Below are 16,706 nucleotides of genomic sequence, written 5' to 3' on the forward strand. Positions count from 1 at the left end.
AATACGTCAATATTTTTTGACAAGAAATCTCAATGTTAAATTTAAACGGTAACAGAAAAAGGGAAGTTTTGTAAAAAATTTACAATCTTCTATACGTAATAATTTCTCTAATTATTTCTCTCGGTATACGCAATTTCATTCTCGTAAACTGTTAATTTTTTGCAGTGTGTCTTCTTTGTTTTGAACATTTAACACGGACAAAAATGTTATATCCATCCATTTATTGAAAAAAGAGCTACTTCAGTGGAGCTAATTATACTATCGAACGAACAAAAAACTTGTTTTGTCTCTCGCATCTAACAAAAAAAAATCAAGAAAAACGTTGGTCTTTGAGTATTTGTGCTGAAGAGCTCCGATAATAAAATTGATCAAAATTTCTCGCGAAATAGTGCAAAAACAAATATGAATAGAAATAGAAAGAACCAAAGTGAGATGGCTGAGAGGATTCTGTATCTTGAGGAAGAGAATAGAAGACTGAATCAGCTAAATTCTACTCTAAAACGTGAAATAACCGATCTACGTAACATCGTGCAGGAGTTTTTGGTGGAGTCAACAAAAACTCAGAGTGAATTATTTGCATATTTTATCAAAGATTTGAATAAACCACCTGATTCCACATACCTTTTTCATAGGCTGCCAGGTAAATCATCCAGGATTTTTCCTATTGATCGATAGATACATTTATTCATATGAATTTAGCTTTTTGGCTATTTGTGATTTTTTCCCACTCATGTTGAGAGGAATGGGCTCGATTGGCTGTTAACTTTGAAGCTGTCCGTCTATAATACAGGCTTCAGGCCTAAGGATTATCCATGGTTTATCTTCTCTCATATTTTGAAGTCACTAGGAGAATGCTTTCAGGCTTCGCACAAACTCTGGCTTCAACATTTCATATTTTTCCCATATTCCCTTTAGTGAATCTGACTTATTTTTTCAGAAAATCATAGGTCAGATTCATTGAAGGAATATTGAAAGAATAAGGGAAGAGCACCAGCGATCGGCAGTGTTCTTCGGATCGTCAGGTTACTATCAGATTGTCGCACCAATTCGAATGAATTTTTAAAAATTATTAGCTACTTTTCACCATTTAACTCTCATAAGAATGCAGTGCATTAGTTTAGATTTGATTTTTAAAACAAATTTTCCGTAATATACCTGATTAAATTTGTGACGATCCGAGGTACAGAGTACATCGTTGCAATTACATATATTTTTTTATTAATTTATTCTTAAAATTTAAAATTCAAATGCGCAAATATAGTTAAATGAATCACTAGTATACCGATTAGCAGACACAAAAATACCAAATAGTATTTTGAGGCTTATATTTTCAACTAAATATCGAGCATGTCTCTTAACATTCCGATTCGGGGTACTCTTCCCTTATAAAGTTTTCGAAGCCAGAGTTTGTGCGAAGTCTGAAAGATTCTTCCTACAATTGCTTTTATTTAGAAGTTTCAGTCCTTCGAGAACTGATGTAAACCTTTAGGAGGAGGTGAAGCTACTTTGAGCTGTGTGGCTAGATTTTTATACGACTTTTTCACCTATTTCTAAATTAAGCTGATCTTTACGATTATTTTATTTAGATCCACAATTATTTTGTCTATCGAAATTACATCATGTTAAAATCCAGTTTCCATTAGAAATATACGAAAAATCGTATAACAATGGAGCCCCACAGTTCAAAGTAACCCCACCTTCCTCTAGTGTCTAAGGATTGCATAAGCCCTACATTCACGAAAATTCATAAGCATCGTAGCTCTTGTAGTTTGAATTCAGAATTCTGCTATTGATTTCATAAAACTGCATGAAAACGAAACTTAAAAGGGGCAGTTTCAGTCAGACTTATGGGGCAGTTCCCTGTATACAATTATTCTTTTTTAAAACAATTTAAAATATTTATTGATAGAAAGCTCAAAAATCCATTTTTCTCAAAAAAAAAGTCAAAAGAAATTAACCAAAAACCTTTTTTTTTAAACATTTTTTTGAAAGTTTGCAACATGGAAATACAACAGTAACATTAATTTTTCCTGTCGAAGAGATGTTCTTTCGACCCTATGTGTGATAATGAAAAAGTCACACTTAAAAATAAAAGAAAAGTTAGTAAACATTTTTTTTCCAAATTTTACTAAAATTTTCTAGGATTTGATACATGACATTTTCAATTCAAATATGCGTTAAATGGTTCTGATGAATGTAGGATTCAGAATAAATCAATACGTAAGTTAGGACCATGAAGAATTAGTATAAATTTAATTATGCAATTCTAGAGTACCTTGAAAATTATTTAATTGGCTTTTTATCGAGTTTTATGCTTTTTAGAAATGTTTAAACTCCTAACCCTTTAAGGACGATTGGCACTTGTCTCCTATAAAGAAAATATTTTTTCCTAACTACCCAAAGTTATTTTTTTTTCTAATGTTTCTGCATAATAAAGTAGAAGGTTGAAGGAATCTAGAATATTTTTGCAACTCTCTAGCTACTTACTATGTAGTAAATATTTCAGCTAAAAAATGACGATTTTTTAAATTCTCAAATTCATAACTGATTTAATTTATTTTTTATACTTCCACTTTTTTTAAGCAAATCCTTTTTGGAAATATAAACTACAATACTCATACGTAATATTGGTATTGCCAGAAAAATGACTTAAATTTTTGGGCTATTTTTGTCCCTATCGTTCATAGAAGAAAAAATACAACGAATCAGGCTCTGTTTGACTTTTCAAGGTTAGATAGGTTAAATGTAAGCCGTTTCACAAATTTTGTTTATCGGTTTAATTTTTATTGATGATTTTCGGTCCGTAAAAGTGTCTTGTCCTTAAAGGGTTGAACTGGTTGCGGAATTTTGGCCCTTTCGGGATTTTGGACCATTCGGGATTTCGGCTTTTCGAGATTTCGGCCCATTCAAGATTTTGGCTTTTCGGAATTTCGACTCATCTGGGATTTTGGGATTTAAGCCCTTTCGGGATATTGGCTTTTCGAGATTTCGACCCATCCGGGATTTTGGCTTTCCGGATTTTGGTTTTTCGGGTTCTTGGCTTTTCGGGATTTAGAACCATTCGGTATTTTGGCTTTCGAAATTTCGGTACATTCGGATTTTAACCCATTCAATATTTCGATCCATTCGAAAAAGAATTTTTTTGAATTTTGTATTTAATTTTGACTGAATATAAAAGTTTGCAACAATGCACGAGTGAAAATTAAAAGGAAATCTTTCTCTTGTATTTGTTATCAAAGAATTGCGAAAAACATCTTAGCAAGTTTAACACTAAACCTACCAAGACCCGGTCAAATTGACCGGTTTAAAATTAACACATATTTAAACGGTACAATGTCACTATCAAACTTAATGAATTTCTTAAAATATGCATGTAATATATTTTTCAGTATTTAAATTTAATTTTTTTGCTCTTTTCCAAGACAAATTTGTTGAGTATCCTATCCTACCCCGGTTTGTCATTTGACCAAAAACGGTCGGTAGGTCTAGTGTTAAATCTTATTTCAGGGCATAGATGCTAACTGTTAATAATTATAATTTTATGCATAATTATAGAAAGACAATTTTTATACAATTTTATACTTACGGTATACTTGGAGGAGTGTATACACTTGTGTGTATGTCCACAGAATCCTACTCCTTGTGGAGTTGGGGATCTTTTAGATGTAAATCCAAATGCAATTGACGTGGCCCGCTGCTGGGCAGGGCACGTGTAATTTTTTTCTCATTGCCTCGATACGAATAATAGTGGAGTAAGTGTGCCAAATTCCGGCCAGCTTGCAATTTCGGCCATATTTTTTGTTCCTCGAATTACCATGAATTTTTAGTTTTTGGATACTCTTGAGATTGTACAATGCAAAAAAATAACAAAAAATGTAGCTTCGACAAACGAGATGACGTGAAAAAGACTTTTGAAGAATCCCGTAAGGGCAAGAAACTATGAGAATGAAGGTGGCCGAAATAAGCACTAAAGCTATGTCTATATTTTTATTCTTTTTAAAATGTATTAAGAATGATTTTAGAGTGAATAAAGAAGGTAAACTCTTTACAAGATTCCAAGCAACACTCTTTTAGAAGAAAGTATAAAAAAATCAATTTGAATTTAAAATATTAAATTTCAAACTTGAGACTTTGTCGCTTGTATGCAACTATGCCGAAATTTGGCACACTTACCCTACCGGAAGAAATTAAAACTAGATTTAATTCACAAGCTGACGCATTCTGCAAAACTGAGACACTGCAAAATGGTTTTTGAGTCTGAAAGAAATTCGTACTTGAAACTGCCCCACTTGCCACTATTGCACAAAAGAGAACTTCTAAATTCACAATTAAATCTTTCGGATCTTTTGAAACTTGAAGAACCCAGTTTCATTCCTGAACCCCTGTGTACTAAGATATCTTTTTTTTGGACTTTTCAGCCTCTCAATTCTGCCCAGGCGATACACCTCATCCCAATTTTACAAATCGAATGGCTGCTTTGAATGAACGTGATGAAGATGAGATAAAAGTGGATTCAGATTAAAAAAAGACTAGGCGTTTAGGTTAATTCTATCATTTATTTCTAGTATATCTCCATATAAACATTCTTCCCTAACATAAAACATTATTATTAAAAAAAAGTCAAAAAAACATAACATTTACAATGATAATCGCGCCTTGAGAGAGATGATTGCGCGATTCTTCTGGGGATTTTTTTTTCTTCTCAATTTCCCCTTATTTTATCAAAGACACACACCATTGTTATCTACGCATCGTTGAAAATGAATTCATTCATAAAACCAAGGCGCTTTTGATGCAAAGAAAACCCTCAGTTTAGAAAATTGTAATAAATGTATATATTTCTTGTGTGAGGAGCACAGAGGGTAAAAGGAGAATAGGGATGTTTAATACAAAAATTGATTGGTTCAATCTCTCTCTCTCTCTCTCTCTCAAGATTAATGCATTAATGAATCGTCTTTGTACTTGAATAATTAAATATACAATAAATTGTTTTCTTTTTAAGGAGAAATAGTGTCTTTTACCTTTGTAGATTGGGTAAATTGGGCAGCTGATTGTTTGGAGGTATCCTACGGATACCTTTCATCCTCTTCTCACCGACGATTTCCTCCTCCTCCTCCGCCCGCATGGAGAAAATTGCATTTATCACCTTTCTTGCAGAAACCCTTCTTGTACAACTTGCAGATGCCCCTATTGCCATTCCCGCCATGAACCCAATTATTCCTCTGAGGCGGTGGACGCCAATTTGGGGGGCCGTTTGGCCTAAACCAAGCACCTCCTGGTGGCATATTTGGCGGTGGTCCCCTTGGCATATTCATAGCCATCATCTGCCCACCCATATCACCCGGAAACCCATTGAATGGCGGAACCCCGGGAGCACCCATGAAATTGGGATTGGGCCCACCAGGAAAAGGTGCCATTCCCATGGCCTGAACATTCATATCTTCTGGTGTAGGATACCCCATTGGATTGCCCTGAGGATCCATTGCAGCTGCTGGAAATTGTCCCATTTGGAATTGGGCAAATGGTGGTCCGGCCATTTGCCAGGGATTTGGTGGCATGGCTTGAGGACCAGCAGCATTCATCATATTAAACTGATTAAAAGCCTGATCTGCCTGCATCACTCCACTGACATGGGGCGGAGTATCTTTAGGATCAGGCCATGGAGTATTGGTAAAATCATTTTCATTCTCCGGATTCCCATCATCCAGCGGAATAACAGCCGGATCAGTAATCTTATACTGTTCCATATCTGGCTCAGCCGGAGAATCCGGAATCATTAGACGATTGAAATAGAGAGCTTTGAGAACTGTCTGTTCTCTCTCCATCTGAATCTTCTTCTCCTTGCTTTGAGCTCCCATTGGATGCGGCGGCACATCATCCACCACAACCAATGGTCTATAAGGAATCTGCTCCATCATCACATCATCTGCTGAGAGTTTCCTAGCCATCAGGAAAGCCTCACGTTCCCCATACCGCTCCATCTGCTTCATATCCGTGAATGTCTTTGTCACATTCACCCGTTCCGTTTCATCCAATTCAAAGTACTGAATCTGCTCCAATTCCTCCTGGGGCTTCCACTTGACCGACTTCTTGGGACCCTTTCGTCGATGAATCACCAGAACACCCGGCGGTCCATCTGGTCCACATCCCGGACCGGGAGTTCGAACCTTTACATCTTCCTCACTCCCACTCGATTCCTTACTGGTCTCCTCCTTCTCCACCTTTGTCAACTTCTTCTTCCCTTCTGCATCATCTTCTGCATCCTGGGAATCTACCCTATCACTCTTTAACCTTTTATTCTTTATCACATCATCATCATCAGCCTCTGAATTTGCCACCCGACCATTCTCTTCTGTCTTCACACCCTTCCCTTCATCATCCTTATCTGCCTCCTCATTGACCTCAAGGGTGTCCTGGTAGAACTTCAGCGGAACTGCCTTAGGACTAGATACCGTTGGACTTTCTGGCGGAGATGCATTTGCCGAAGCACCATCCTTCGAACTACTGGGTCTTCGCTTCCTTTTCTTCACGTCTTTCCTATTTGTCGAAGCTGTCGAACACAGAGCATCCATAAAGACATCCGTTTCCACCAGGGTTGATTCTGGAAAACCCAAAGAAAAATACCATGTAAAAATCTTCTTGGAAAATCAGGAAATCCTTATTTCTCCGGTGAAATTCACATTAATCCGTCGACGAAGAGAGAGGCAGGTTCTCTGGAAAACAAAGTCTGGGAAGGTTTTGAGGCTTCGAACACACTCTGGCTTCGAACACACTCTGGCTTCGAACACTTCATAATTTTCTTCATATTCCTCGAGGGAATTTGATGTATTGCAGTACATCTTAATACCCAGTCTTAAATCATATATTTCTTGAAGAAGTTATGTGAGATTCATCAAAGGAATATTTCGAAGCCAAAGTAGGGGAAAGTGAGGCATCTTTGAATTGGGGCAGCTTTTTTTAAGATATGAGCCAAATCGACAAACTAATAGCAAAGCTAAATTATATTGTGATAAGGGCTCAGTTCTATTTAAAAAATGGCAGAAAAAGCCAAATATAAAAGATGTCCCACTTCCCCCTATGTATGAAGCCTGAAAGCCTTCCCCTATTCTTGAGACACCAAAAGACTTGTGAAGAATTCGCAGCAAAATCCTGAATATTCTTAGTAGAGGAAGAGGAGTACCTTTGAATTTGGGTAGGGAAAGGTCTTCAAACTTCGCACGTACTCTGGCTTTGAAATTAAAACGTGACACATTTCCTAAAAAAAACTTAGGTCAGATTCATTAACTCTTTCCGGACCGAAGCATATGCTGCAAGCCAATTTCACCATTTTTTAATTAAATGCGCAGGAATTAATCGAGGTCCTACAAAAAAATATCTTACATTTGGACATCCTTATAGTTTGTAATCATTCACAAGAATAGGATTTTTATCAGTTCTGAATAATTAAAAAAAAAATGTTTTTCATAGAACATTCTTATGCTGCTTTGGGTACTGAGAATCCCAAAAGAGAAGAAATAGTTAACCCTTTAAGGACGATTGGAACACCGGTGTCCCATAAAGAAAATAATGTTTCCTGACTACCTAAAGTTATTTTTTCTTATGTTTATACGTAGTTGCAAAGTATAAGGTTGAAGGAATCTAGGATATTTTTTGGAAGTCGCTAGCTATTTGCTATGTAGGGGAGACTGGGGCAAAACTTGTCAAAACACATATTAATTTCTTTCACGAGCTCTGAGAAAACTTAAACGTTTTATAATGAGCATATTCTTATAGGAAATTTACTGCTCTACAACATTGCAGAAGACTATTTTCCTCTATCTCGAAAAAAATGTGATTTTCGAATCATTTTCTAAAAGTTGATTTTGTAGAGATTCTCAAAATTGCTGGGGCAAATTTTGTCAGTCTCCGGATAATTTGTGACGTTTTATGCCCAACACACAATAACTTTTGTTTTGTAAACATGTTTTTGACATTTCAATGAGAGTGAGTGAGATCTGGATCTAGTCATCTCGCTCACTCTCATAGGAAATTTTGAAAACATGTTTTCAAACAAAAGTTATTGTGCGCTGGGCATTACTCTCGCAAACGTTAAAAATATCAAATAGAAATATTTTTATAGGAAATTTATTCCTCTACAACTTTGTCGAAGATAATTTTTCTCTATTTTAACGAGAAATGTGCTCAAATTGAGCTAATCAGTATTGATATTTTCTGTAAGCCAAATATTCCAAAAATAGGGCTCAAAATTTCATTGTTTTTTTATTTTACATAATCATTCCTCGAATCCCTTGAAACTTTGTAAGTTTAAGAAGGTTCATGAAGGCTATCTATAATAAAAATTTCAAGCCTCAGTCTATTTTATTTTAGAAAATAATGAATATTGAAATTTTCGATTTAACAAATTTTGCCCCAGTCTCCCCTAGTAAATATTTAAGCTCAAAAATAACGAATTTTTGAATTCTCATAATGAAAATTAATTTTAATTATTTTTTATACTTCCATTTTTTTTTAAGCAAAACCGTTTTGGAAAAAGAAACTACAATACTCAAACATAATATTTTTCATTAGACTGAAACTTATCATTAATTGGTATTGTCAGAAAAATTACTTAAATTTTTGGGTTATTTTTGTCCCTATTGTTCATAAAAACAAAAAATACACCGAATCAAACTCTGTTGGATTTTCTAAGGCTAAATGTAAGATCTTTTACTGATTTTGTTTATCGGTTTCATTTTTATTACTGATTTTTGGTCCGCGAAAACTGTCTCGCCGTTAAAGGGTTAAAGGAGTATGGGAAAAATATGAAGTGTTCGAAGCCAGAGTATGTGCGAAGCCTCAAAGTTTTCCCCTAATTGAGCTTCACGATTGGTTTGTCGAGCTAAATTATCTCATAGTATAGTCCAAAATACTCCGAAAAGTTTTGTAAAACAGACAAATGGATTTTGTTAAAATTTTGTCCAAAGGATGTTTTTTACGGAAAACCATCTGATGGATGACGTCTCGTTGAATAAAAATAGAAGAAGAAAGTATGTTGTTTACTAAATTGACAAAATTTTTTCTCGCATTCACATGAAAAAAAAAAATAAGGGAAAGTGCTCTCCCTTCGAACGTTCATGCCTTCGAATAATGCGATTTTTCTTTTGTTTTTCGTACGAAATTTACACTAAATTATCACGGAATTATCATCAATTGATGTTAAGCCAACTAATATTTAATAGAAATGTGTAAGTCTCTTAAGAAAATTAAAAGAAAATTCACATTATTCGAAGGCATGAACGTTCGAAGGGAGAGTACTTTCCCCTACCTTTGACAAACTTTTAACATCCAATTGGCCGCCGATTTGACAAAACTTGTTTTAGAGTATTAGAAAAAAGAAGCCCAAAAAAGAGGCGTCCCAATTCAAAAATGCCCCACTTCCCCCTAATATAAAATCCTTGAGCGACTTTTCACGCCCCAACAATCCACGTGCCACCACAAGAGGCAAACTTTCTCCGCACAAGGGCAGTATTTTGCGCAAAAAAATTGTTTTTTACCACAAAAATCATGATTTTTGTATTAGCTTTCCATTCGCTACTTTAAAATGCAAATACCCGAAATTAAATAAATCATAAATTTTGGCATGGCTTTTAAAAAACAATTTATCTTAAAGGACAAAAAAGCCTCATAAAAATTAATAGCATTTTAATTGGAATTGTCTGGACTTTATAAGATTGAGGCAAAGAAGAGAAATTGCAAAGATAAACAGTGTTGCTTAATAGTACGTTCACTTTGCTTTTGCTTTGAACACAATTTTATCGCTGAGACACCATTTTCAGGTGTGTGGATATTATCAAAGAAAATGAGTTATTTATTTTTGTTTTTTGCTAGATTGTTATGCTCTGAAAAATTCCACCAAATAACTAGAATTGTAAGAAAACAAAAAAAAAACTAGAGTTCATATCACGGAAACTTTTTTTCAATCTACCATTAATTAAATTAGCTTCCAATTAAATGGTGCTGGAATTAATTTAAAAGAAAAACTTAAAAGCCGCAGCAGATTGGACAGTATTTTATTTTTACACCTAGGGATTCTTGGCCAAAGGGAAAACTAAGAAGTCGTGAATCATAGTAAGAAATCTTGATCGAATAAAAACTAGAAATTTTACAAGAAATATTTAATTCTCCCTTAAATTCCCTTAAATTTTATTTGGTATTATCAAGTAGATTATTAGGCTGAAAAAACTAATCTTTTAACCCTTTGCTTCACCCCCTTCTTCACCAACAAAATTTGTATATTTTTGGGTTATTGTGATGGAAACCAGAACCAAAATAAATATTTACTGGACCGATATTTATACCGATGTTAATTAAAAGCAACAACATGAGTACACGTACACGAGTAAAAAAGGTCAGAATTTCATTAAAATGATCGTCGTTTGCATGAGCTTTTGTCGTATCTGCATTTTCCGATCTTCGGATTTTGTAATTTAAAAAACATTCGTAAAAATAAAAAGATCACCACGGATCCTTTGATAGCGTCGATTTCTTTTGACCCTTTTGACACTTCATTAACTTCAGAAGAAACGGAATATAAGAATACAAGTAAATGAAAGTCATCTTTGGTGTTCTTTCAGACGAGAAAGATAATGTTGTAATATAGGGAAAACCGAAATTAACCGGAATTACAGTAGACTCGCTAATTCGCGCATTTCATTATTATTATTTATTAATGCAGCGGCAAATTGCCATATGCATATAAAAATCAGGTTCATTAGAAGACTACAATTCAATAACAATTCTAGCTATACCTGTGTAGAAAAAATAACTGAAATGTCTAAATAGAAATAACAATTTGTACGTGATAATTAAATCAAATCGCCCCTTCTAAGATCGGGCAACATTTTAATTCGGGCAGCAAGCAAGTTTGGAAAAAAAAGTTTATTGACATATTTCTAGTCTGATTATGAATTTCAAATGAAGCAAATATGCTCAATTTTTCGGTGGTTTTGCCTAGTTTTGATGTGATTTTGCATTATTAGGGGATTTTCATTAAATTTGCAATATATGAGTATGTAAACTCAATATGTGTATGCATATGAATAAAAAATCGATGCATTTCAAAAAAATTGTCGCACGAACTTCACTCTAATTCGGGTGACATTTTGGTCCCAAACGTCCGAATTTGAGAAAGTCTGCTGTAGTCAGGGGTAGAATTAGACAGTGAGGTGTTATAGATTAACTAGAAAATAATATTCAGCAAACTACTATTTATTCAAAATATTCAACAGGCTTCCCATTCATTGAAATATTTATCAATCATTCGAACATGTTTGTCAAAAAATATAGGCAAAAAAAAACATCCAAATCTCAATCTCGAAAAAGCTAAACGCTTACATTATGAAGCATATTTAGAGGGTAGTGGGGCTACTTTATATTAACTTAATGAAACTGGGTTTCAACACAATGTAATTTAGCTGTATAAAATAATTGTGAAACTAAATAAAATAGTTGTAAGGCCCAACTTCTTTTAGAAATATGCGAAGAAATCATATATCAATGTAGCCCACAGCTCAAAATAACCCCACCTCCCCTTACTCACGCATATTGATGCCTTGATCACAAATTATCGTAACTTACTTACCACCTATATCAGCTATTCTTGTATAGTCTGTATATTTCCAAATTGTTACAAGAATTTGCTGACATAGCTGACAAGGAAACTACAATTGTTAATTTATTCAAGAAACAATATGAGTATTTGATCGTTCATATGAATTTTCCGAAAAAAAATCATCCTATCGTGACCGAAAAAACTTTAAAGTAAAAAATCAACACCGTTTTCAGAGCATTTTTGAACATACTGCAATGATATACAATAATACAACAATTTTTACATTTATGCAATATTAATTACACACCTTTTTTATTGAGTAAAACTTACTGTGGAAAAATTTTAAATAAGTTCAACGGTGTTCTTTTGAATATTACACAGAAAACGTTCTATGGAAGAAAACATTTCACTAATCGATTTTATTTTTTAGTCCTCGTGTCACGCTCTGGCGTACTATTTGCATTGGGTCCGATCAGACCTCTCAAACGCGTTCTATATTGGCTATCCATCTATGTTGTGTAACACATCGAAATTTTATCACCTAGCCCCCCCCCCCCGGCCTGACTCCTGGATCGATTTTGCATTTGTTTTGTATGCATTTGGTGCAAGCTACTATTCAGACGTGGCCTCTTACATGAAATGCTGACACAAAAGAAATGCAGATGCGCCAATGATCGATGCAACCTACGAGATCTCTTTACAAATTAAACGATTTCTGTAAAATGACGTTGCGTTGTAAGAACTTGGATACAATGATAACTTTTCGATATCGAATCAATAGGGGAAAGTACTCTCCTTTCGAACGTTCATGCCTTCGAATCATGTAAATTTTCTTTAAGTTATCCTAAGAGACTTAAACATTTATATTAAATATTAATTAGCTTATAATCAATTATTGCTAATTACGTGAAAATCATGTGGAAATCTCTTAGTAAAAGTAAAAGAAATTCATATTATTCGAAGGCATGAACGTTCGAAGGGAGAGTACTTTCCCCTAGTATTGATACATCTGTATCTCTCAGATTAAGTGAATGATGACTTTCTACACATTTTTAGGGATTTGTTGTGACATTTTTAATCGAATGTGACTCTTCACAAATATTAGTAGTAGCTATAAAAAGTTCAGCTATCGTTTAAAATTTTCTTAATTGATAGTCGATACTACCCAAGAGAAGTTATCATGTCACCCCTGAACAGAGCTATAGATAAAGAAATTGGAGATAGCGGTTTGGGGTCTTCAAGGGAACCCTCAAAAGTCTGCTTTTTTATCAAAAATACAATTACAACGAATTTAGTTGAGATTTTTTTTAACTTCAAAGAGTATTTTCTATTTCAAATCGTTCTCAACTTGTATTAGGTTAGCAATACATTTTTACATTTAATCCCTACCCTCATTGTGTATCAAAGTCATTACGGTTTGGCTTTTAATGTAAAAAAAAACTTTCAAAATTGATACGAGCTTAAATGAAAAATAAATCTAATGAAATTCTTCCCAAATATATGAAAAAATAAGAGAAGATGCACCGTAGATGCGAGTGACTGCACTTCGGGGGTGATTTTATACCTTTGCTTTTCATAAGCTTTTCTTTAATTCTAGCATTTAAGGATGGTTCCGACAACATAAAGACACTTAATGATGGTCTAAAGATCATCCGTAAGTGCTAGAATAAAACAAAAGCTTACGAAAAATAGAGGTGCAAATGCAATTTAAATAAATTTGAATTTCTCTCCCTTCACCCCCTTTTATCATCGCTGCCAAAGTCTGACCTTCGACCTTATTATGACTGAGAACTTGACATGTAAAATAAACTAACTCTTTCGCATATTTTAGAACTCTAGATATACAGTTTTTTGACTAGTTAGAATTGATAAAAATCAAATTCTTGTCGAAGATTACAGACTAAAAAGACGTCCAATTCTAAAATACTTTTTGCAGGAACCCAACTAATTTCTGAGCTAAAATATTTTTTAATTAAAAAATCCTCATATCGGCTCGCTGGAAATTTTACCGCCCGGAAAGAGTTAAAATCGAACGGACAAATACAAAAAATTACTTTATTAAAAATTTAAAACCATGAAAGCTTAATAAGACGCAGTTTGTTCTTAATTAATGTGAATTTGTTATGCTTTAATTTTTTTTTGGGAGATTACCAATCACGTTCAATGTCGCGACATTGAAAAATTGCGAGTTCAATCGGTTTTGTATTGCAATTCCCAAGCATCTTAAATGTTTTTATCACAATATTAGTGATAAAATGCCAATTTATTCAAAGTAACAAGGTAGCATTGAAGAAATGCGACTGTCCTAACTCTTTTGCATATCTTGGGCCTCAGGGTATCCAAAGAAAAATAAGGATATTACGGGAAAATAATTTTTTGAACTAATTAGATTTGGTCGAAATCTATATATTTTTTATTTCCAGAGTTAAAGCTCTCCCGGAAAAATATTAAAAGAACAAAAATTGAAATCCCACACCTTAAATCTTATGGTGAACTCTTCTATTGATGACTCAGTGTAGTATCATAAATGCTATTGTTGAGATCTCAATGAAGCTTCTTGAAAAATATGAATCACAATCCGCGAATCTATTTTTAAATTATCGCTCTTTTCAGAATGAAAGTCCCATGTCGCCACAAGTATTGGAAGTTTGTGAGCTCAAATTCAGTGAAATTTTTCCATAATCCATTAGCGAAATTTTCAATTAATAAATTAATAATTGCATTCTCGTATCGCGTTCTAACACTAAGGTCAAAATGTGACCTTTAGCGCATATTTTTTTGCGCTCAACTATTTAAAGATGTAGAATTTAGGCAAATATTTCAAATGAATACATTAATCATTCATGCTCTATAGGTCACATGCGTTTATATCTTGTTCCACGATTGAATCAGTGAATTAAGTCCAGAGGAAATTGTAAAAGAATTTCCGCGCAAAATACTGCCTCCTTTTGCGAGAGTGAAAGTCAGTGGAGTATGTGGGCCATCAGCAGAAACCAAAAGAGCCACCCCCACGTTGAGAAAGGAATAAAAATAAATTAAAGAGAGACACTTTCAAGAGCCACAACAGCATTAGAACACACCGTCACAAGCTCTTTTCTACGCATTCTCCCTCCGGCCAGAATCAACACACCTGTTGCTGGCTCTAAATATCAAATAAACATTTTATGCTTCGTAATTTTCAATGTTGCAGATTTTTTTGAGATGGAATTATATACAAAAATTCTTGTCAGATGTCACAGAGAAGCTGATAGAATTTGCAAAGAATCTAAGAGACTTTAGAATACTTCTTGAGATGCCTTCCACGCGCTTGAAAGACTGCTGAGTGTGCAGATTTAGTTTTTAGATCGACAAATACTCCCTGTGTTCTGAAACAAATCGTACGTTTTGGAATAAATAAAATTAAGGAATTATATTGAAGGGGAAACCGGAAATCGTCGGGAAATGGAATCTCTCAAGGAAAACTCATCAACTTTTCTCAAAGCTTTCGGCTCAGGCTCCGAGCCTTCATCAGTGAGTGCGAATAAAGAAAATATCCCAGAAGCCTCTAACATTTCTATTAATTGTAAAATTGTTGCCGAAATAGTGAAAAGGTTTTGTAGAATTGTAAAAACGTGCCCCCACATTGTCCATATGCCCTGTACCCATAATTTGACGTTAAATGTCTTGAACGAATCTCAGGAGAGTAATATTAGACTTGATCACTGATGAAGGCTCGGAGCCTGAGCCGAAAGTTTTGAGAAAAGTTGATGAGTTTTCCTTGAGAGATTCCATTTCCCGACGATTTCCGGTTTCCCCTTCAATATAGTTATCTTCACGTCGGTTTTTGCTTCACAATAAGATTAAGTAAGTCAACCTTCTTATTCAGTGATAATATTAAAGTTTACAGATACATAATTAAGAAATGTACTGAGACCTTCCTTTTCACTATTATTTTATGGATCAAAAAGATTTAAATGGTAAGGGCTCAGGAGAGGCATCGACATGGAGTCTACGGGGGATCCCCTATAGGTTGACCCTGTGATTGCCCTGTGATAGCCTCAAATACCACATTTAAAATAAAGCTACAATGAATTGTTTAATTATAAATATCGAATAAATTACCTAGATTACGTTATACGGACATCAGATATAAGGTTTAGCCATATGGTTTGAATTCTCTAATTTCATACCAAGCAAGATCTTTGAGAAAATTTTAAATTTGCATTGGATAGTAAAGATAAAGAATATATTAGATCTTGAAAAACTACTGCAATTGCCTATTAGGGAGAGGTGGGGGTACATTGAATACGTTTTCTTTACATATATTTCTAAAGGAGCTGAACTTATCCATAATTTAATTTTTTGATTCAGAATTGCATGTCTATCAAAAATACATTACGTAAAAGCCCAGCTTCATTTAAAAAATATGAAAAATAAGTAGCGTTTTCAATGTAGCCCCAACTAAATACCGCCCTATTTTTCGCTATTCAATATTTTTAGATCTTCAGAAATGAGGCTAAACTATGGTAAGTTTTATGGGTTGTAGAATCATAGGTTCTATGATTACAAAGCTTAAGCCCCAAATAGTCAGGTTTAGCCTATAGAACATTTAAATCGGTGATATTTAGTGTTAAATGATATTTATGCATACAATGGAACCTCTAGTCCCGATTCAATGATAGTTTTCGGACTGATCCTTTACCTGCAAAGTTTTCTGTTAAAATATTCTCAAGGATGACACCCGTTTTGTCTATTTGAAGCTTTAGGACCCGAATGCAAACCAAGCGAATAAAAGTGCAACCAGGAATAATGCGATTTGATGCTCAGAAATTAAATGCAGTGTCTGGGAGGTCTTCAAACTCAAAAATATCGAGGAGGAATGGGGCGTGTTTGGGATATATAGGAGAATTATCTGCTAGGATAGTGTCTATAAGACATGTCAAGACTATAGGCACTAAATGGTTTAGTTCTTGAGACATGTCTAAAAGGCGTTTTGGAAGAGAAGGCAAGGCCTGGGCAAAGAACTAACCCAAATAATCCATCCGCTAGGAGAAAATCCTTAAAAAATGGTTTTTTAAATAAGATTTCCCTTATGCTTGCAGGCAGAAACGTCAGAATTTTTTAAAAGCAATTTTTG

General features: G+C 34.3%; 2 protein-coding genes across 5 annotated transcripts in view; one reads left to right on the forward strand and one right to left on the reverse strand.

Annotated features, from left to right (window-relative positions):
• The first annotated feature begins 178 nt into the window (after nucleotides 1-178).
• Nucleotides 179-5,008, forward strand: LOC129806388 (uncharacterized). Its single transcript, XM_055854943.1, has 2 exons — nucleotides 179-640; nucleotides 4,419-5,008. Exons 1-2 carry the CDS (start codon nucleotides 403-405, stop codon nucleotides 4,520-4,522), a joined length of 342 nt encoding a protein of 113 aa, XP_055710918.1. The 5' UTR covers nucleotides 179-402; the 3' UTR covers nucleotides 4,523-5,008.
• Nucleotides 4,537-16,706, reverse strand: part of LOC129806328 (serine/threonine-protein phosphatase 1 regulatory subunit 10) — a 27,622-nt gene continuing 15,452 nt past the window's right edge. For all 4 annotated transcript variants that reach the window (XM_055854853.1, XM_055854852.1, XM_055854850.1 and 1 more), the window contains one exon: nucleotides 4,537-6,601. In XM_055854853.1, coding sequence (XP_055710828.1) covers nucleotides 5,091-6,601 — 1,511 coding nt within the window. In that variant the 3' untranslated portion in view covers nucleotides 4,537-5,090. The remainder of the gene's footprint in view (nucleotides 6,602-16,706) is intronic.

The sequence above is a fragment of the Phlebotomus papatasi genome, chromosome 3, assembly GCF_024763615.1.
Source record: "Phlebotomus papatasi isolate M1 chromosome 3, Ppap_2.1, whole genome shotgun sequence".
NCBI lineage: Eukaryota > Metazoa > Arthropoda > Insecta > Diptera > Psychodidae > Phlebotomus > Phlebotomus papatasi.